Consider the following 24,305-nt stretch of genomic DNA (forward strand, 5'->3'; position numbering starts at 1 on the left):
GATATCATAATGAAAACTCTCCAACTTAATTGTGACTGTCAATAGGCAAGAGGGTCTGCCATCATAATGAAAACTCTCCAAATTAATTGTGCTGGAAGTAGGCAAAGTGGGCCTGCAATCATAATTAGTATTTATTGAACATAACAGGCAAATTAGGCCTGATACATGTTCACAAGGACAACTGACAACGAAATAAGAAAAGAGAAATACAAAATTCCTGGGCATGCCATGAGGTTCATTGAATACCCCGGAAATGTGACACTCCCAAGGGAGGGTCACCACAGCAGTCATCCTCAGTACCTACATGTCACGTCCATCGTCTACACTTAATATTATGAAACAAAATAAATGAACAATAAGGGATAATAAAATAAAAGCAAGAAATAATATTAATGAAAATCTACTGCTACTGTCCGGCCATGTCATCACCCCTGGTGAGAAGAAGCCGTCCTCCTGATGATGACACGACCGGCCCTATCCGTGAGGCCCTAAGGAAGACCCCAACAACTTTACCAGATGACAGTGTGTTTCTCTCACCATTCCATTGCGGCTGGCCACGTGAAGCTGGAGCTGCTTTCCTCCCTTATCCCACCTCTCAAATTTCTCCCTTCTTTTACACATTTGGGGTGGGCCCATCCCACCCCGTTCTCTTACGGTTATGTCCTGTTCTCCCTTGCCCATCAGTCCTTACCATCTCCTACATGAGTGAATAGTGAGAAAAATGCACATGCCCAAATGTATACAACTATGTATCAGTCTGCAATCATAATGAAAACTCTCCAACTTGATTGTGACTGACAGTAGGCAAAAGGACCTGCCACCATAATGAAAACTCTCCAGCTTGTTTGTGAATGATAGTAGGCAAAAGGACCTGCCATCATAATGAAAACTCTCCAACTTGATTGTGACTGACAGTAGGCAAGAGGCCTGCCATCATAATGAAAACTCTCCAACTTGATTGTGACTGACAGTAGGCAAGAGGGCCTGCCATCATAATGAAAACTCTCTGAATTGATTGGTAGTAGACAAGTGGGCCTGCCATCATAATGAAAACTCTCCAACTTGATTGTGACTGACAGTAGGCAAAAGGACCTGCCACCATAATGAAAACTCTCCAACTTGATTGTGACTGACAGTAGGCAAGAGGCCTGCCATCATAATGAAAACTCTCCAACTTGATTGTGACTGACAGTAGGTAAGAGGGCCTGCCATCATAATGAAAACTCTCTGAATTGATTGGTAGTAGACAAGTGGGCCTGCCATCATAATAAAAACTCTCTGAATTGATTGGTAGTAGGCAAGAGAGCCTGCCATCACAATGAAATCTCTCTTAATTGATTGGTAGTAGGTAAGAGGGCCGGCCATCATAATGAAAACTTTCCAGCCTGATTCTGAATGATAGTAGCAAGTTGGCCTGACATCACAATTAAAAAATTCCCTAACCCAATCTTTGCATGAGCAAAGACGTGAGAGCTATGCGATTTAATACAATCTTAGTTACAATGTATACAGTTTATTTATATTCTGTCAGGGGCATAAGTTTTAAATTAAATGTGAGGGACGAACATAAATCATAATATAAATTCTTCAGTGACGAAGAGCCACATTTAACTTTGTGAGCCCAAAACGTTACGACATCAAGTACATTTGGTTTCGCTTTAACAAGGTCTTCTGTTGTGCAACTGAATGGGCATGAACTACATTGCAGCAAATGGGCTGTGGTGTCCTCTTCTCCACATACACACAAGGTACTGTCCACTTCGAAATCCCGTTTCTTCTGGTTTGCCCTACACCACGTAACACCAGAGCACAGTCTATTCAGTGCTCTACAATCACCCAGTCTGTAACATGGCCAGGAAGGAGTTCCTCTTTTGGGGTCATCCATTGACTGATGCTCGTATGTTGACTTCTGGCATGCCATTCTTGAATTCTTGCTTGTTGCGCTGTTCTGGCAAGTGTTTCGGTTACTCTCAAGAAGCTTTTCCTAAACTTAAGGTCCTGACATGGTGGCTCATATCCAAACAAAGGGTGGGCTTCAGATGTCAACGTCTTTCTCGTTTCTTTCTTGGCTTCCACTTCACGGCGGATATCAGGAGGTGCTATCCCTGCAAGGCAATACACTTTTTCCAAAGGTGTAGGTCTCAAACATCCAGTAATAATGGGGCAGGTCTCATTGAGTGCTACATCAACTGATTTGGCATAGCAAGATTTGTACCACACCGGGCATGCGTATTCAGCTGCAGAATAGCAGAGCGAAAGGGCAGATGTCGTCACTGTGTTTGGTTGTGCTCCCCAACATGTTCCAGTTAGTTTCTGCACAATATTGTTTCTAGCAGCCGCTTTCTGCTTCATGTTCAAAGAATGTTTTCTGTAGGTTAAGGCGACTCTGTATTACTTCGGGGTAGGACAGTGTTGTAATGCTATGCCTTGCCAAGTGACCTTCAGAGTGGAAGCTTCTCTGTTGTTTAGATGGAAAACACAGGTTTGCATCTTAGTTGGGTTTAATGTTAGTTGATTCTTCTTGTAATAGCCAGCAAGAGAGTCTAGAGCTTTTGACAATATTTGTTCAATCGTCTCAAAGTTATCCCCCCTGAGAAGTGATGACACAATTATCAGCATAGGTGAAACTATTCGTCCCGGCGAGAGGAGGCTGATTATTGGTGTAACTATTGAAAAAACATTGGTGCCAACATGCTTCTCTGAGGTAGTCTGTTCTTCTGTATCTTCCACCTGCTTCTTTTTCCCTGGAATTCAATGAAGAAACTTTGATTTTAAAGTGGCTTTCTAATGGCACAAGTCAGATGAAAGTCCTTTGTCACGCTATATACCTTTCCTAGGAGAATTCGGTGATTAACAGTATCATATGCTACTGAAAGATCTATAAATGCAGCTCCTGTGATTTTCTGGCTTTTAGAACCATTTTCTATGTGTTGACTTAATTTTAACACTTGTGATGTGCAGCTTTTCCCTCTCCTGACACCAGCTTGCTGTGGAACCAGAAGTGGTTCGATTTTATCGGTCAACCTATTGAGTAAGTCTTTCCAGAATCTTAAAAAAAATGACACAATAAGAAGATTGGTCTGTAGCTCCTAGGGTCATTTTTATCTTTGCCTGGTTTTAGAATGGCTATGACCCTATTTTAGGTATCATGGAAGACTGAACGCAGTTGTTCATGAGTTCTGCCAACCAGCACTTCGCAGTAGGTCATCATGTCCTGCTGACTTCCCAATCTTACACTTACTGAGAGCTAATTCCAGTTCAGTTAGTGTGAAATGCTTAGATAACTCATTGTTCTCGTCTGGTTGTCTGACTATAGGATTCTTCCCTATTTTCATGGAAAGTTTTGGTTTTCCATTAAGCAAAAGTTGGTGTGCTATTTGAACTGCACGTACAATGGCATGTGCGTTAGCTTGAGTAGGATCATTGCTTAAGCATCTTAAAAGTCTCTAAGCTTTTTGAGAAATCTGATTTTCTCTGTCCCTATTTTTTTTTTTTTTTGAAAAATAGAATAAAAGAGAAAGCTATTCTGGAATTATTTTGCCAGTTCATATGGCATTTCTTATTATTTTAATATAGTAAGTGAGATTGAATCAAAGTGTTGTAAAGCTAATGCAGTGAGCTCGCAGTTGCGATCAGCAGTATTCTGTAAGAAGGAAGTCAGCTCCCAGACAAAACTATCTTTATATTGGTCTGTTTTCAGACCAATTTTGGTCTACGGGAGTGACAGCTGGGTGGACTCAGGATATCTTATTCATAAGTTAGAAGTAACAGACATGAAAGTTGCGAGAATGATTGCTGAAACAAATAGGTGGGAACAATGGCGAGAGGCTACTTGGAACAAGGAGATAAAGGCTAAGTTAGGAATTAACTCAATGGATGAAGCTGTACACATAAACTGGCTTCAGTGCTGGGGTCATGTGAGATGAATGGAGGAGGATACGTTACCCAGGAGAATAATGGACTCTGTTATGGAGGGTAAGAGGAGTAGAGGGAGACCAGAATGATGATGGTTAGACTCAGTTTCTAACGATTTAAATATAAGAGGTATAGAACTAAATGAAGCCACAGCACTAGTTGCAAATAGAGGATTGTGGTGACGTTTAGTAAATTCACAGAGGCTTGAAGACTGAATACTGAAAGGCATAACGGTTTATAACGATTATGTATGTATGTATGTATGTATGTATGTATGTATGTATGTATGTATGTATGTATGTATGTATGTATGTATGTATGTATGTATGTATGTATGTATGTATGTACCTTGAAAGTAGTGTGTCCTGCAGCCTCTGGGAATTGATGCCCGTGAACAGAATTTATCGATATCAATGTATTTGTCATATTCTTCGGGTATAAGAGAGACAGTTTTTATCCTCTCATCCAACAAACTGGAAAACCTTTTCCAGTCAACCTTTCAAAAGTTATATCTCCGTCTGATCCGAACTTTGTGTGGTCTTATGGATGAAGAGAGGTGACATATTAGTGGCCGGTGTATACAGTACTTCACCAAGAATTCTGTAGCGAAGCACGGTTACATCAGCTAGTAATTGATAATAGTATAAACATTATAATTCTGTGAAGCGATATTAGCGAATATGTTATCAATTATTGGATGATAGGAAAACTTAAAACGGTCCACCTTTTCAATACAAAAATGTTATAGTTTATTTATAACATGTATTTGCACTTGGAACTAGTTTCAACGCTGTTTTGCGTCATCATCAGCCAAAATGTGGGAAATAGGCCAGCATGTAGGCATTTATATTACACAAGGCGTTACATTAAACAATACACATCTTACAAGGAGATAAAAACAGGGACGAATATAGAAACAAATGAATCGTTGAGAAAGCAAAAGTTATACATATTAAAAATAACCTTAACCACACATCTTGCAGTGCGAAAGTGTTCTTCTTGAATGATTCCTGAATATAAAACACACGCGCACACATTTCTGAAGAGCCAGCAGGCAGGACAAAGTAAAGTGAAACCTTAAAAGTTCTTCTGAGAAGAGTTCATCATTTTTTCTATGTTCCGACTAACTAATGAAGTCTCCCTTGAGTTCCTGATAAACATACACAACAGGAAATTCTCCTTCACTCTCAACAATAGCTATAAAGACCAACGGTAAAATTTCATTTTAAATACTGTGCAGAGACGTGAAAGCATGATCTTGAACATGATATAACTCCTTCATATAACCCAATTTTTTACACAAGGTGTTACATTAAATAATACACATCTTACGAGGAGATAAAAACAGGGACGAATGTAGAAACACATGCATCGTTGAGAAAGCAAAAGTTATACATATTAAAAATAAGCTTAACCACACAACTTGCAATGCAAAAATATTTGCCTTGAATGATTCCTGAATACAAAACGCACGCGCACATACTTCTAAAGAGCCAGCAGGCAGGTAAAAGTAAGGTGAAACCTTAAGAGTTCTTCTGAGGAGTTCATCATTCTTTTTATGTTCCGAATAACTAATGAAGTCTCCCTTGAGTTCCTGATAAACATACACAACAGGAAATTAAACAATACACATCTTACAAGGAGATAAAAACAGGGAAAAGTTATACATATTAAAAATAACCTTAACCACACATTTTGTAGTGCGAAAATATTCGTCTTGAATGATTCCTGAATACAAAACACACACGCACCATTTCTGAAGAGCCAGCAGGCAGGAAAAAGTAAAGTGAAACCTTAAGAGTTCTTCTGAGAAGAGTTCATCATTTTTTCTATGTTCCGACTAACTAATGAAGTCTCCCTTGAGTTCCTGATAAACATACACAGCAGGAAATTCTCCTTCACTCTCAACAATAGCTATAAAGACCAACGGTAAATTTCATTTTAAATATTGTGCAGAGACGTGAAAGCATGATCTTGAACATGATATAACTCCTTCTTTAACCCCATTTTTTACACAAGGTGTTACATTGAACAATACACATCTTACGAGGAGATAAAAACAGGGACGAATGTAGAAACAAATGCAACGTTGAGAAAGCAAAAGTTATACATATTAAAAGTAAGCTTAACCACACAACTTGCAGTGCGAAAATATTTGCCTTGAATGATTCCTGAATACAAAACGCACGCGCACACATTTCTAAAGAGCCAGCAGGCAGGAGAAAGTAAGGTGAAACCTTAAGAGTTCTTCTGAGAAGAGTTCATCATTCTTTCTATGTTCCGACTAACTAATGAAGTCTCCCTTGAGTTCCTGATAAACATACACAACAGGAAATTCTCCTTCACTCTCAACAATAGCTATAAACGAGCAACGGTAAATTGTATTTTAAATACTGTGCAGAGATGTGGAAGCATGATCTTGAACATGATATGACTTCTTCATTTAACCACCTTTGAAAGTCTCTCTCTATATTACATAGCTTCATTAACACATCATTCTGTAGATGCACAAATTATCTTGTAATCTTCACAGGTCCGGTATTCAGCTCGACAAGAATGTAAAATAGGTATTAAGGAATATGTTGTTGAGAGTTTGGAGGTTGACTGTGCCAGTATTTGTGGTGTATTGTTGCAGCGTTACGTGTAGGGTGGGGGCAGGTTTCTATGATGTTTATTGCGGGACATGAGGCGGTAAAGCTAGGGCGCGAGATGGAGAGGTACAGAGCGTGTTGGATAGTTTAGGTCTGGAGAGCGGCCATTGTTGGATTAGGAGGGGAGAGGGGAGGAGCGGTAGGGGAGGAGGAGTGGAAGGAGGGGAAGTATGGAGGGTGATGTGGTGAAAGTGTGTGGCGTGACAAAGTATTATGCATAATAAGGTTTCACCTTACTTTTTCCTGCCTGCTGGCTCTTTAGAAATGTGTGCGCGTGCGTTTTGTATTCAGGAATCATTCAAGGCAAATATTTTCGCACTGCAAGTTGTGTGGTTAAGCTTATTTTTAATATGTATAACTTTTGCTTTTTCAACGTTGCATTTGTTTCTACATTCGTCCCTGTTTTTATCTCCTCGTAAGATGTGTATTGTTTAATGTAACACCTTGTGTAAAAAATTGGGTTAAAGAAGGAGTTATATCATGTTCAAGATCATGCTTTCACGTCTCTGCACAATATTTAAAATGAAATTTACCGTTGGTCTTTATAGCTATTGTTGAGAGTGAAGGAGAATTTCCTGCTGTGTATGTTTATCAGGAACTCAAGGGAGACTTCATTAGTTAGTCGGAACATAGAAAAAATGATGAACTCTTCTCAGAAGAACTCTTAAGGTTTCACTTTACTTTTTCCTGCCTGCTGGCTCTTCAGAAATGGTGCGTGTGTGTTTTGTATTCAGGAATCATTCAAGACGAATATTTTCGCACTACAAAATGTGTGGTTAAGGTTATTTTTAATATGTATAACTTTTCCCTGTTTTTATCTCCTTGTAAGATGTGTATTGTTTAATTTCCTGTTGTGTATGTTTATCAGGAACTCAAGGGAGACTTCATTAGTTATTCGGAACATAGAAAGAATGATGAACTCTTCTCAGAAGAACTCTTAAGGTTTCACCTTACTTTTACCTGCCTGCTGGCTCTTTAGAAGTATGTGCGCGTGCGTTTTGTATTCAGGAATCATTCAAGGCAAATATTTTCGCACTGCAAGTTGTGTAGTTAAGCTTATTTTTAATATGTATAACTTTTGCTTTCTCAACGATGCATGTGTTTCTACATTCGTCCCTGTTTTTATCTCCTCGTAAGATGTGTATTATTTAATGTAACACCTTGTGTAAAAAATTGGGTTATATGAAGGAGTTATATCATATTCAAGATCATGCTTTCACGTCTCTGCACAATATTTAAAATGAAATTTTACCGTTGGTCTTTATAGCTATTGTTGAGAGTGAAGGAGAATTTCCTGTTGTGTATGTTTATCAGGAACTCAAGGGAGACTTCATTAGTTAGTCGGAACATAGAAAAAATGATGAACTCTTCTCAGAAGAACTCTTAAGGTTTCACTTTACTTTGTCCTGCCTGCTGGCTCTTCAGAAATGTGTGCGCGTGTGTTTTATATTCAGGAATCATTCAAGAAGAACACTTTCGCACTGCAAGATGTGTGGTTAAGGTTATTTTTAATATGTATAACTTTTGCTTTCTCAACGATTCATTTGTTTCTATATTCGTCCCTGTTTTTATCTCCTTGTAAGATGTGTATTGTTTAATGTAACGCCTTGTGTAATATAAATGCCTACATGCTGGCCTATTTCCCACATCTTGGCTGATGATGACGCAAAACAGCGTTGAAACTAGTTCCAAGTGCAAATACATGTTATAAATAAACTATAACATTTTTGTATTGAAAAGGTGGACCGTTTTAAGTTTTCCTATCATCCATTCTCAGTTCAATACGGACAAAAATGAAATTCTTAGGTTTAAATTATCAATTATTGTTGAAAATGAGGGTGTAATTCTCACAGGCAAGAGCTTATTACAGACTAGCTGATGTACGCGTGGTTTGCTACGGAATTCTCAGAAAGACTGTCTTTTTGGTTTTTCCTACTGAAGTCAACGTAGATCATTAGAATGATGTCAGTAGGAATATAGTGACTAAGAGCAATGTTGTCATATAAAATAATTAAATGAAAAACGCACATTTTCTCACTTTTAACAAAGAGTACTCTACTGCCGATCTAACAGTCCAAAGTTCGAGAGCTGTAATGACCAGATCGCAGACAGCTGCGAACACTCCTCTGCCACTATTCCGTTAAATGTGCATACTGCTCATTCTAATCAGTGTCTCAGAATAGGGATTGAATAGCTGATAGTATCAGAAAATTTATGAACCAGAGGAAAGGAATGGCATGCTAAAGAAGAGAGAGATCTTAACTTCCCAGCTACTTCCCACCAGTATTCAGGCAGGCTGTTATACTCGGTACGCAGCAGTAATCCCATCTATCGGAGATGAGGGGCAGCATAAGACATAAAGCACATCGCAGCAAACAATGGTCAATGTAATGTTATTGTTGATCAGTTTTATGAGCTTTCTATTTAGTTTTCTTCCAGCGCTGTGATATTAGGGCATCTTATAAAATTATTTATGGCGTAGACTGTAGTTCCTTATTCTACGACTTTACATACCGATTTTCATTAAATTCTGTTTACCCATTTTGTCGTGATTCGGCGCTGATAGCAACACAAATCCAAATTCATGAATAGCTCTGCTATGATAGCTAGTACGGTAAAAATGTGTAAGACATAAATGATCAGAAATGTCATACTATATAACTTTAGTTATGTAGTATTTATCGATAGGACCACTAATAACATAAATATTTGAGAATTAAATTTTAGGCCTTCCCCTAAACTACCATTTCACTCAGCGTGAATAAAATTATTTATGGCCTAGATTTTAGCAACTTTTTCCCTGACTTTACTTACCAATTTTAATTAAATTGTCTTTGGCCGTTTTCCCATGATGCACGTACATACACACTGACAGACAGAAATTAAGGAAAATTAAAAAGTGCATTTCCTTGTTCCGGTGGACATGACCGGTATAGAAATACAGTTCTTTTTAAATTTTGAGCAATGTACAGACAAAACTCTTATTTTATATATATATAGATGTTGAAATTGTAACATTTTGACATCTGAAGATACGTTTTATAATGTCCACCTTCTTCAAGAATTGATATTGTCACCACCTATAATAATAGTATTTCTGTTTATTGTTCCTTCTAATAGATGTTCTAAGTTATTCATGAATTGCATTATGTTACTTTCTGTTGGGTTCTAGCATCCAATTACAGTAAAAGTTTGATTGTGTTTTGTTAAATGTAATTGAAGAATACTGTGGTATTTGTTCACTGCTTTGCTATTTTTAATAATGTCATTTTCTTTACGTCCCAGTAACTGCCTTTACGGTTTTCGGAGACGCCAGGGTGCCGGAATTTAGTCCCTTAAGTTCTTTTACATGCCAGTAAATCTACTGACATGAGGCTGACATCTTTGAGCACCTTCAAATACCACCAGACTGAGCCTGGATTGAACCTGCCAAGTTGGGGTCAGAAGACCAGCGCCTCAAACATCTGAGCCACTCAGCCCGGCCTTTGCTATTTCTAAACTGACAATGTTACAGACATGTGTATCAACAGACTCCCTCCTTTCCCTGTCTTGATACATGTGATAACTTAAATCTCGAAATATTAAAATAATCTGCCTCTGTACCTTCTAACTAAGACTCTCTGATGATTACTACACTGCTGTTTGTAGAAAGTGAAATACCAAGACCAAGAGCTGTGATCATAATGCAATTTATTCCACATATTAGGGACATGACAGGACACAAATGATTACAATTACAGAACTGTACATGCACGGTGACCGTGGAAATTCAGTTCGGCGTAGCGCCACCACGCGCTGCAATCAGAGCCACTAGACGTCGTGGCATGGAATCAAAGAGCACCTGAATATGCTGCTGGGGAATACTCTGCCACGCGGTTTGTAGGCGCGTCCATAAATCATCAACAGTGGATGCAGAAGGACCTGAACGAACAAGGTGCTGAACGACCATATCCTAGACTTGTTCAATGGGTGACATATCCTGCGAACGGGCAGGCCAGGGAATCAGTGGTATCCGTCGTTCTTCGAAGAAGGCTTGGACATTCCTCGCCACCTGTGGCTGGGCATTGTCCTGCTGGAATATGGCATCTGGAACGGCCTGCAGGAGGGGCAGTGCCTCGGACTGTAAAACCTCCCTGACGTAGCTGTTCAGATTGCCCTCAAGACATAGGAGGCGAGATTGCGTGTTGTAGGCAATTGCACCCCAAACCATCACACTTGGCATTTGTTCACTATGCCGCTCAATAATACAGTCTGTTCGAAAACACTACATTTTGCCACTCAGCACGCCAGTGTCGGTGTTTACTTGCCCATTGCAGTCTACAGCATTGGTGGTTGCTGGTCAATGGAAGCCGGCGCAACGGGATGTGTGCCACCAGTCCGGCCCTCAGAAGACGGCGTCGAACCGTCGATGCAGACATCCCCACAGCCGTTGCAGTGCTCCAATGTCGAGCTAACACTGTGGATGAAGCTGTTCTATTCGTTACAGCCAAGCGAACAAGATGGCGCTCATCTCACGCTGTGGTCACATTGTGTCATCCAGTAGCCTGTCGGCGCTGTGTATGACCCTCTTCTCTCCACTGGTTCCATATACACCTCACTCTTGAAGCAATGTACCCTGTACGAGCCGCAATGTCACGGAATGACAGACCCATCTCCCGGTGCCCTATCATTCTGCCCCGTTCGAAGGCACTCACATGCTGATATTTCCTCCTGTGATGTCGGCGAGGCATAGTGACACTTAGGTACACGTTTCCACTTCGTATGAAGGCTTTGCACTGACTGAGCGTTGCGTAACACTGCCCTGGCCGGTCACACACAGAAGGGCACTGCTGGGCCTACGTGCACGCCATCTCTCTGCAATTTAAAAAACTTATTATGGTTCCACTGTTCTACACGTCCTCTGATTTTGGCATGTTTCACACTATTGCTTCTGAGTGTTTCACTTTCTACAAACAGCAGTGTATATCTGGGAAGCATGCTTGATCTATAGTTAGTTTTATCTCATCAAACTTATTTCTAATATTACGTGCACTTAATAAGTACTTTGTTAGAAGTATGTCAATGAGAAATTTTCCCTCTTTGGTAGTTTTGTATGTTGTCATAGCCTGTTTCCTTCACACTTAATTTATCAATAACAGCTGGTATATTTAAATCCATGTCAATTTAAAAGTAGTTCGCAAAATTTCTTACATTAGTAATATTTCCGTTCCTGTTCATTTAGTTTGCATTCATTCACTATATGCAAAGTTGGACCATCTCTCGGACATATATTTTACAATCTCTGGTACACGTTGCAAATGTTGCACATTCTGCCTTAGGTTCCTACTTCTCTTTGCAAATTCTATCATTGTGCGGCGATAGGTAAAAATTCTCTGTGGAGCTCCCCGATAACCTAGCTCTGTAGTGTTCAGTATATTTTTCTGTATTCTAGCCTGCACTATTTGCTCTTTTATCTGCCTGTTTATCCATAAATCTTACAATAATCATCTTTGTTTTTGGTCCCTTTAAATGGTAGTTAGTATGCAATATCAATGTCACAATTCTGCAAATTTACACCTAACACAGTAGCCATTTTGGCTATTATGTCACAGAATTTTGTTTTGGTGATTCGGATACTCCAGAAATTAATATATTATTTTTTCTGGTATACTGTTTAACGTCTTCAGTATCATCTAGCGCTTCTTTTACGTTATTACTCACGTTGGTTAACTCCTTTCAAAATCTCCTCAGATGTTAGTTGAACTTCTTTGGTTATATGCCAAAATTCTTCAAACTGTTCATTCATGAATTCAGCTGCCTTCTTTATTCTTTGTATTTCTTTCACTAGCAGTTGTTTCATCTCTGACCTGCATTTGTACTTTTTCCATGATGTCTGAGGTTAAAGGCCAACACACATAGAAAGTTAAGCTAATGCTCTGCTACACAACTAACCGAAATAGTCATTCCAATGAAGTTATATGGAATAATATGCTAAGCTAAGCCAACTTAAGCCATACCAAGCTAAATTTTACAGATCGCCAAGTAGGCATTTTTCATAGCTCTAGCTGGCTTTGCGCACAATCACTTTTTAACTCGACATCTAGCATGTGTGTGGCTTACGTGAGATGCCTCAATACAGCTATTATATTGCTATTATATTTCTGTGTTTGTTAATTATAATGGAAGACAGATGAAAGGAGGAAAGACTGATTGAAGAGATACAAAAATATACTTGTCTATCAAATTATTAAAGATAACCTTTGTCAAGAAATAAATGAAACTCTGGAAAATTGATTGTACATATCATTTATTGCTTTCACATACATTTTTACTATACATTCATTTGTCTTAATATCATACTCAGTAATAGAGGGAAGTTCATGAAGCTGATATAGATGAAAACATTTTTAATTCTTCATCATTTCTATGCAATGCTTGAATTTTGAAATTTACCATGAATTAATCTCCTTACAATTTCATGAATACAGAATATTTTTCTCTTTCTTCGTCTTCGGCTACAGCGGCCAATAAAAGAGCCTCCTCTTCAATTAAATTGTTATCTTTAAACAGCTGCCTAGCATAGTTCAGCTTAGCTTTTTATTCGTGACATAGTTCAACACAGCTTGGTATTACTTAGTGTAGCGTAGCTGATCTTAGTGTTCTGTGTGTGGTTACCTCAATGGGCAACTGACACTCAACCTGTTGATATCTCCATCTTAGGTTCTCATCCTTCGAGTACTTTTGGTAATTGCCGTTCGAGACTGTCATGCACTCACACTGAAACCACCGTTCACATCACCTTCACAACAAAGACCTTTACCAATTGTTCTTACCTTTTTTCCGCACATTGCACATGAAGACACATACATACAAGCTGCCATTTTGTTATTTCGAAGCACTACAAAATGTAAGTGAGACAATTTTCCAATAATTTGGTAAACTGGAAGAATGTTATTCTGTACAGAGTAATAAATAAGTTACAATATTGTGAGCAACTGCAAAATGACCTCAGTAATGTTGTAAGATGGGCAGTAGGCAATGGTATGATGACAAATGGGGTTAAAAGTCAGGTTGTGAGTTTCACAAATAGGAAAAGTCCTCTCAGTTTTAATTAATGCGTTAATGGGGTGAAAGTTCCTTTTGGGGATCATTGTAAGTAACTAGGTGTTAATATAAGGAAAGATCTTCATTGGGGTAATCACATAAATATGATTGTAAATAAAGGGTACAGATCTCTGCACATGGTTATGAGGGTATTCAGGGGTTGTAGTAAGGATGTAAAGGAGAGGGCATATAAGTCTCTGGTAAGACCCCAACTAGAGTATTGTTCCAGTGTATGGGACCCTCGCCAGGATTACTTGATTCAAGAACTGGAAAAAAATCCAAAGAAAAGCAGCTCGATTTTTTTCTGGGTGATTTCCGACAAAAGAATAGCGTTACAAAATTGTTGCAAAGTTTGGGCTGCGAGGACTTGGAAGAAAGGAGACGAGCTGCTCGACTAAGTGGTATGTTGATAAAGATATTGATTCCCATAGGAGAACCTGAAATATTTGTTCGGAATGAGTAATTTACAATACCAATATAGTTGGTCCATTATTGGACATTATAAATTTTCCAGTTAACTCATTCCTGGTTGCCAGCGTTTCGCCCCAGTGTGCTAAGTTGGGCTAAGATGGCCAGGCAGGCATCAATTTTTTAAAATGAGACAAGGTGTCTCATAGTGCAATGGTACTGCCGGTGGCTCCAAGTAGCCAACACAGTGGCCTCCACAGTATGCACAAGCCATGCATTTTGGTAGGTGTGCTATTTACCAACTGATTAGTCCAACTTAGCACACTGGGGCGAAATGCTGGCAACCAGGAATGAGTTAGCTGGAAAATTTATAATGTCCAATAACGGACCAACTATATTGGTATTATAAGTGGTATGTTCCAAGCTGTCAGTGGAGAAATGGCATGGAATGACATCAGTAGACGAATAAGTTTGAGTGGTGCCTTTAAAAGTAGGAAAGATCACAATATGAAGATAAAGCTGGAATTCACGAGGGCAAATTGGGACAAACATTCGTTTATAGGAAGGGGAGTTAGGGATTGGAATAAATTACCAAGGAAGATGTTCGATAAATATCCAGTTTCTTTGAAATCATTTAAGAAAAGGCTAGGAAAACAACAGATAGGTAATCTGCCACCTGGGCGACTGCCCTAAATGCAAATCAGTGTTGATTGATTGATTGATTGATCGATTCTCCATGAATGAAACTCTGCCGTCTAGTAGAGTAAAAGAGAATGTTGAAACCAATGTCCTTGCACTATGATATTCAGGAGTGTAGGTGTATGTTTTAGAGAATTGCTCAAATTAATGCAGAAAAGAACATTAGCTTCTTATATGGTTTTGGTCCTCATTCCTTTTTAGAATTGATGCTCTTTCCGTAGGGAAGATCATTTCAGTGTCTACTGGAGCTCGGCTCTGTAAACATTGTCACACAAGCTGAACACAGTGTATGAAGTACAAGAAGCGTTGTCTTGTTCCAGGTCAGCTCCAAAGCAGTGAATTACGCTTGGAAGAGCTTCAGAAGCACAGCAGCGAGAGCGAGGGGCACATTGCTGAGCTACGGCAAAGCGCTCGGGATGTACTGAACAGTTGTAGCAAAGAGAAGGAGATACAACTGAAACAGCTGTGAGTTTTCCACCTCTTGTTGTTCTCTCAACAACCAGTTAACTGGCATTCAGTGTAGAGCTACTGCATGTATTAATCTAAATTTACAGTATTGGCCCAAATATAAGATGGCTTCATGAGTAAGACAACCAGTGGCGTATTTAGAGGGGAGGAGAATTTCTGGGCTCAAGCCCCATATGAAATTCAGAACAATCTCTGCTCTGATGGCAATGTACATTACATTCATTGTCTCTGTGTAAACATGACATGGCATCTGTGGAGCTGATTCCTGCTCGTGCCCCTGCATAGGTAGTCGGAATTTAATTTCCGTTACTTAACTGAACGTCAGAATTCCAGAAACAATGCAGTTCATATAAGATGAGTAAGATGTTTTCCAACAATCGGGAAGGGCTCATATCAGAGCCAGTCATTACAATTATTTCTGTAAACATAGAAGGATTATCAACGTGTAAAGAAGAGCTATTACACAACCTTTGTTGCACCCACAAATGTGATTTATTATGTGTTCAGGAAACACATAGGAACATTCATTAATGAAATTAGTGGCCAAAACACCTCATGGCCAGTATGGTAGTGTCATCTTTGCCAAACCAGATCTTAAGATTCGTACGACTTCCATCACAACAAAATAACATTGAAATTATTACTGTAGAAGTTATTAACCTTGTAATTTCCTCTGTCTACAAGCCTCCCAATGAGTTATTCTCATTTAATCCTCCTGCTAATTTCAGCAGTCGGAAACCGTCTGTTATTGTTGGTGATTTCAGTAGTCATAGCACTGTTTGGGGCTATTCTCAAGATGATTCAAATGGAGATGCCGTACTAGAGTGGGCAGAACTGCATGGACTATCCTTGATCCATGATAATAAACGTCCTCCATCTTTTCATAGCGGTAGATGGCAACATGGATACAACCCTGATCTTATTTTTGTGAGCGAGAAATTAGCTAATCAAAGCATAGAGTCAATTTGTACACTGATTCCTGACACACAACACCGCCCAATTATGTGTCAGTTGGTACCAGCAATCCGCCCACACACCTTGCACTTCCGGCGAAGGTACAATTTCAAGAAGGCAGACTGGCAAAAATTCACCACAATGCTTGATGACAGGATTACAATAATTGATCCCATTCCAGAGGCATATGTAGAGATCTTGGAAGTCGTCCAGTATTGTTCTAGAAAAGCTATTCCTAGAGGATGTAGGACCAATTACATTCAAGGTCTTACCTTTGAAACATCCACTTTGCTGAAAGAATATCAAGACCTTTTCAAAAACAAATCCTTTCAGTGACGAAACTATCCACAGCGGACAGAGTGTTATTTCCTCCGTTTCAGAATCCAAGCGTAACCAATGGATTAAATTAATGGAAGAGCTGGATATGGGAAGAAACAGTTACAACGTGTGGAGGTTACTTAGACACCTCAGTAATGTTACAACTAAGACCTTAGTACATAGCAAAGTTTCTGCAAATCAAATAGCTAGTCAGCTCGTGGAGAGCAGCAAATCAAATAAAACTGGGAGAGGATCAAAACAAAAAGAAGAAAAGCTGACTAATCAGGAAAACAGCAATCTCTCTAACTGGTTTGCTATGGAAGAGCTACATAGAGTGCTGAATAAATGCACAAGTGGTAAATTGGCAGGTCTTGATGACATTTGCAGTGAGCAACTCAAACTATTTGGTCCTGTCAGCAATCATATGTTATAAACTTAATGGTTCTGATCCGTATTGAATTGTAAATACAATATAATTATTAAATTAATGTAGTAATGGTCCACCTTTCAATACTATAATATAATAATAAGCAATAATATAATAATAAGCAATGTCAGTAAGCAATGGCTCTTGGACTTATTCAACAACTGCATCAAATATTGCAAAATTCCTAAACTGTGGAGAAAAGCAAGAGTTATAGCTATACTTAACCCTGGCAAGAATGCAAGTGATCCGAAGAACTACCGACCAATCTCTTTGTTGTGCCATTTATACAAAATCTTAGAAAGAATGATTCTGGACAGACTATCTGAAGTGATAGACCCGTTACTCATACCAGAACAAGCCGCCTTTCGACCAGGGAAAAGTTGTACTTCCTAAATACTGCACTCACACAATATATAGAAGATGGCTGTAAAAACACCGAAGTCACTGGAGTAGTTTTTGTTGGCTTGACAACAGCCTACGATACAGCTAATCACCATATACTGCTTCGTAAAGTTTCAGTATAACTAAGGACTATAAACTCACCCAAATGATTGAGTGCTTTCTACAGAACAGAAGATTGTTTGATGAATTCCAAGCACAGAGGAGTAGATGGAGGAACTTAAAGAATGGCCTTCCACAAGGGAGTGTGCTAGCACCTATACTTTTCAACATCTACGCCAATGATCAGCCTCGCCCACAGGAGACAAAGAGCTTCATTCACGTAGATTAAGCCACTCTGGCATCTCAAGAGGAAATGTTTGAACTTTCTGAAGAGAAGCTCTCCCATGCTCTACAAATTCTAAGTGGTTATTACCAAGAGAACCAACTAAAGCCAGACCCATCAAAAACACAAGTTTGTGCCTTCCGCCTAAGAAATCGACAGGCAGCGAGGGAATTGCAAGTGATTTGGGAAGGTAAAATATTAGAACACTGCTTCACTCCCAAATATCTAGGAGTAACTCCTGACTGAGCACTAACCTATAGAACACACTGTCTGAACACCAAAAGGAAGGTATTTGGATGGAACAATATTATCCGGAAATTATCGGGTTCAACTTGGAGGACGCTTCCTCTCCTTTAAAGAACCTCAGCAATAGCCCTCTGTTATTCAGCAGCAGAATACACCTGTCCTGTCTAGTGTAGATCTAGTTATGCTAATCAGGTGGATGTCGCCTTAAATGAGACCTGCAGATTCATTACAGGATGTTTGAGATCTACACCACTTGATAAAGTTTATTGTCTAGCAGGTATCTCACCTCCAGTGTGCATCCAGACTGGAGAAATCTAAAGCACTAATCCTGACGACCCATACTTTATATGGGTACCAACCAGCAACCCAACGGCTCAAGTCTAGGAAAAGCTTTTTCCATACAACTGAAAGCCTCACTAAACCACCATCGAGATTCAGAGTGAATTCATGGCATTCAAGATCCAGCCACCTTGCAGCATGGATGATGCCTTCCAAAAGACTTCCTTCAGGCCACGAGGAAAGCTGGTCAACAGGTTGCATTCAGGAGTTGGGAGAACAAAGAAAGTGGGGTTTTGTCTGTGACTCCACTCTATGTGAATGTTGTGAAGAACAGACAATGATCCATCTTCTTGTTTGTAACTTGTGTCCAACTACTTGCTCTCTCCAGAATGTGATCGACGCTACCAAGGAAGTATGTAAACTATTGGTCACACCATATTTAATTAAATTTGTATTTATGTTGAGCTTAATATTCACATCGTTACCTGCCATCACCAGAAATGATTATAGTACCAGATTGTTATTGTCCTGTATTATTGTAAGTTATAATGGAAGTTTCTGGCACGATTAAATAAATAAATAAAATCTGTCTATTTGCCTTCTGAAGCAGCATCACATCTAAACTGCTGGGCAGAATTTCAAGAACTCTTGCTCAAACTTTCTCAGAGGGATCTGTCACAGAAATATGTTTTATTTAAAATACAAGAAATCGCATAATGCACGCATCAAAGAAAGTTTTGCATCACCTCGGACCGAGCTCGATAGCTGCAATCGCTTAAGTGCGGCAGTATCCAGTATTCGGGAGATAGTGGGTTCGAACCCCACTGTCGCCAGCCCTGAAGATGGTTTTCCATGGTATCCCATTTTCACACCAAGCAAATGCTGGGGCTGTACCTTAATTAAGGCCATGCCCGCTTCCTTCCCACTCCTAGCCCCTTCCTGTCCCATTGTCGCCATAAGACCTAACTGTGTCGGTGCGACATAAAGCAACTAGCAAAAAATCCTGACACATTTACCAAAAAAGAAAAGGAGTGAGAGGTATAGCAGGGGTGAACAAAACAACAAATGATGATGATGATGATGATGATGATGATGATGATGATGATGATGATGATGATGATGCTTGTTGTTTTAAGGGGCCTAACATCGAAGGTCATCGGCCCCTAAAAACAACAAATGAGAGCGTCTACAACAATACAGCTTTGTTTTCTCAACATGCGTTACTGAATACTCCAAACACGGCCCCTTGCATTGATGCATGCCTGAATTCATTTAATACATATTGGTTTCATACTTGTTTCAAGAACAAGGTAAGTTCTCTTTGTCAGTGATCATTAAAGATTTCCAAAATCCGTAAGAAAAGACTTAATTTTACAACACATAATTTACATTAAAGCAAATATTCACATTAAAAACTTTTTTTTGTACAAAATTTGCCAACTTTGTTATAGTCGGAAACACTGTTCATAATCTTATTCTTAAAAGAAAAGTTGTTCTGGTTCTCTTCCATTAAAATCTTGCTTATCAATGTTCTAAACAATTAACGTACCATCCATGGTATTGTAAAATGTTTTAAACTATAATTAGATGTGGTTTCCGAACTGTTGAATTAAAACGTCGTGTTTTCGCTAGTTCGTAAAGCTAAAATATGCCTGTATTTCATGTATAACAATACAGAGCCCTACTTCTCGCTACAATATGATGTACCAGCCCTCAAGTCGGTCTTCCTAAATCTAAAATGAAAATGAAAACTCGTGATTGTTAGCGAACTATTTATGTTCAGCTGCGTGTCTACTGTTAGTCTTGTATGAATCGGCCCAAATCAGTGTTTCTTTTCTTTCTTTCTAACGTGTTTGATATAGTATGAACTTTCTCCACTTGAGAGCATGTAAGCTTAAATTTCTGCTGCATTCTAGCAGATGTATATTTCATTGCAGGATGTTTACTTTTGTAGGTTGATAGTATAAATCACCATATCTTCAATGACATGAATGTTGATATCATCTGGTGAGAACTCCTATAATTCTTATAATTTTTTCAACACCCTGAAACCTTTTACGACTTGTAATTACTTGACTCACTATCACTTTGAAATATAAACAGAAGGATGGCACAGTGCAGTTTGAATGAGAGAGAAGTAATTAAGTTTTAATAAATCAGATGAAAACAGCACTACACCAGACTGAACTGAGGAATGTAACTTAAAAATTTTTAGTCTGTCTATAATATAAATATTATACTATAACGTGACCTGTAAAAGAAACACAATATTGAATTATTGTTGTAGTGTGATGCGTGTTACATTTAACTGAGGAAAGTGAGAGTGGACGCATAACATACTACAGTTTAGATCAGATTATTTTCAGATGTTTACGGAAGAGACTCAGTTTACATTCATTAACTTTATATTTAACTTATACACTGAGTGATCAAGAATCATGAGAAGACACTGAATGTGATGTTAATAACGAGTTGCTCCTCTACGAGCCCTCAAAACAGCAGCAATACGGCGAGGCATCAACTCTACAATGTGTTGGAATTGTTTGGGTGGAATCTGGACCCACGCATCTTCCACTGCTACCCACAGTACTGGTCTTGTGTAGTTGGTGCAGGGTAAATGTAGTGTACACCAGCATTGACAGCATCGCGTAAATGCTCGATTGGATTAATATTGGGGAATCTGGAGGGCCAATCCATGGTCATAAGTTCACTGGAGTACTCGTCCAACCACCTGCGTGCCATCACAGAGCATTGACGTGGTGCATTGTCTTTTGATACATGGCATCTCCATCAGGGTACTCTAGGGCCAGAAAGGGATGCAGATGGTCTGAAAGAATGTCCACATAACGTGCACCTGTCACGCTTCCTGCAGCCGGACAATGGGGCCTAATTGCAGCAGTGACTGAGACACCTCCTGCCTGGACACAATCTTGTTAACATGCAGGATCCATAGCTTCATGAGGCATACGCCACACATTCACGCGTCCATCAGTTTGATACAACTGGAACTGGAAGTCATCGGACCATAGCACATGCCCCCACTGTTCCATGGTCCATTGTCGATGTTCGTGGGCCCGTACACGTCGTTGAGATCTGTGTCGAGGTGTCAGCGAAGGGACATGAGTTGGTCGTCAGCTGGTGAAGCCTATGCGGTGCAGTTGCCTCCTTACAGACCTGGTAGAAATGAGTTCCTGATTCTCAACATTCAACTGGGTGGTGATCTGACTCACACTAGCCCCTCGTGTGCCCAGTGCGGTTCTGCATAGGCGACGATGTCCGTTTGTTAAACACCTGTGGTCTTGCAAGTGACAACTTTCATGATTGGTCTGTATTGAAACTGACTATAATTTATTTATTATCACCACCTATTCAATACATGTCACGTGTTACATGGTTGAAATCTAAAAACTTTAACTAAAAGCTCCAATTTTTTCCTTAATGAACAGGAACAATAAAAACTTTTTAAAATGAACCCTAGCATACCAACGGCCAGAGCCATGCCTAAAATCAATCCACCCCCCCCCCACACACACACACACACAAAAGGCGAGTTGGCCGTGTGATCAGAGGCGTGCGGCTGTGAGCTTGCATCCGGGAGATAGTGGGTTTGAATCCCACTGCCCACTGTCGGCAGCCCTGAAGATGGTTTTCCATGGTTTCCCATTTTCACACCAGGCAAATGCTGGGGCTGTACTTTAATTAAGGCCATGGCCACTTCCTTCCAACTCCTAAGCCTTCCCTATCCCATTGTCGCCATAAGACCTATCTATGTCGGTGCGACGTAAAGCTACTTGCAAAAAAAAATTCCACAAAAAGGATACACCAAATGCGCCCTAACATAAACTGCAGAAATAGTCCTACCTCAGCTGCCTCTGTGGATCAGTGGTAGAGTGTCGGCCTCCGAATCCCAAGATAGCGGGTTCAAACCCGGCAGAGGTAGTTGGATTTTTGAAGGACGGAAGGAAATCCATTCGACACTCCATGTCGTATGATGTCGGCATGTAAAAGATCTCTGGTGACACATTTGGTTTTTACCCGACAAAAATAATTCAATCTCAGCCATAGACGCCCAAGAGAGTTTTGGTTTACTCAATATGCCATCTAGTGGGCCTGGAGTAATACGGAACATCAAAATTGACAAGCAGACAGCCAGACAGCCATATGGCATCAACTTGAAATGTCTGCACATGGTAGCTGAGGCCATATTATTATTATTATTATTATTATTATTATTATTATTATTATTATTATTATTATTATTCCTACCTACAGGATTTAAAAATCATTCATAGTTTTTTTAAAGAAACATTATATTTTCAATAATATATACCCCTTAAAAAACTCAGTTAAAGTTTGTGAAATTTTGAATAAGTTTATTCTAAGACTCAGTCATATGTTATGCTCTTATGACGTAAACATGTACCCAAATATTCCAACCACTGAAACAATAAGAAGCATCAATGATAACATCATTAAACATAGTAACCTTAGTAAGCAGAAAATAGAAGAATTTATGAAGATCTTAAACTTCATCTTAAATAATAATTATTTTTCTTTTAACGGTACAGTTTATCAACAAAAAGGTCTAGCTATGGGTGACCCTCTCTCTGGCATCCTAGTAGACATATATATGGATTCTGTAGAGCTTACGAAGATTTTATCACAGATAAATGGCATATGTCTGTGGCTTAGATTCGTGGATGATAGGTTCGTAATTATTGTTAAGGACGTCACCAGTAGTGATGAGATTTTAGTTCATTTAAATAAAATTGATCCTATTTAAATTTACTAAAGAAGATGAGGTGAATAATTCCTTAAACTTTTAGATATAACAGTCACACGTTTTCATTGTGTGTTCGATTTTCGTATCTTTAGAAAACCTTCACACTCTCCCATTACTGTTAAGAATACCTCCCTACATCCTAAGGCCCAAAAACAAGCCTCATTTTTTAGCTTGATTTATAGAGCTCTGAAAATTCCTCTTTCTTCTAACAACTTTAAGGCTGAATTGAATTATATTATATAATAATATTATATAAGGAATCTTGCCAAAATTAACTAATTCAAAGTTTACATGGTTTACATGGTCAATCGTCTAATCAACAAAGTAAAAACTAAATTATCCCAGAATCTCATCCCAGACAAGCCTAAAAAACAAAATTCGCTACATTTACTTTTAATAACTCCGCCATCCACCAGATCACTAATACCCTAAAGAAGCACAATATTACTATAGCATTCAAGACAGTCAACACCAATCAAAACATATTACCACAATAAGGTTAATTGTAATAGTAAAATTTACTCAAGATCGGGTGTATATAGGTTAATGTGTATACAGTGTGGATTTTCATACGTTGGTCAGACTGGGAGGAGTGTTTCTGCAAGATATATGGAATACTACAATGCCTGTAAACATAATAAGTACTCGGCCATGAGGCAACACATGACTGAGACAGGGCACCACTTTACATCAATAGAGAAGGAAGATTTACATATCTCTTTGGATCAAACCTATAATAACAATCATAATGTAAATGACGTCATAGAAAATAAAAATCCTTTATATGAATTAACACCCAAATTAATATATATCGTGAATTCACATTGGAATAAAATCCCTATCTTTTTAAATCCATTCATCCAGATATTTCATCCACCAATCCAAACATTAGGCCTGCCCACACCAGCCCCATTAACGCTCCTCCAGTAACGGCACAGGCACATAAGGATCAACCTAACCCCTCTCCCCCTCTACACCCCACTCCTCCTTTAATGCACAGGTATAACACCAGGAATAGAGGTTTTAGTCAGGCAGGAGCTGCCGGTACAGTCAGATCTACCTAGCACAACCTTGACGAGTAAGTTATTGCACAATTGAAGTATTAGATACTCGAGGTTTTTTGTTAATGCGCATGCTTCAAAATACTTATTCTAACTCTCTTTTATTTCATTACAGAGAATGTCCTTTTCTAAGGCTAATACTCACATCAACAAGAAAGATTATTCACACATGACTGTTCATAAATGCCAGGATCACAATTTCACAATTAAGCAGCAGCCTCATCTTGGAATCTTAAGACTGCTTCATGCAACAGAAAACATACGATTGTATATTTTTATATTTACAACA

At 39.0% G+C, this 24,305-nt stretch overlaps 1 protein-coding gene across 5 annotated transcripts in view; it reads left to right on the forward strand.

The window, feature by feature from the left end:
- Positions 1-24,305, forward strand: part of LOC136885616 (uncharacterized) — a 143,744-nt gene that overhangs the window by 92,247 nt on the left and 27,192 nt on the right. For all 5 annotated transcript variants that reach the window (XM_067158314.2, XM_067158313.2, XM_067158315.2 and 2 more), the window contains exon 3: positions 15,077-15,221. In XM_067158314.2, the coding sequence (XP_067014415.1) occupies positions 15,077-15,221 (145 nt within the window). The remainder of the gene's footprint in view (positions 1-15,076; positions 15,222-24,305) is intronic.

Source organism: Anabrus simplex, chromosome 14 (genome assembly GCF_040414725.1).
Source record: "Anabrus simplex isolate iqAnaSimp1 chromosome 14, ASM4041472v1, whole genome shotgun sequence".
Lineage (NCBI taxonomy): Eukaryota > Metazoa > Arthropoda > Insecta > Orthoptera > Tettigoniidae > Anabrus > Anabrus simplex.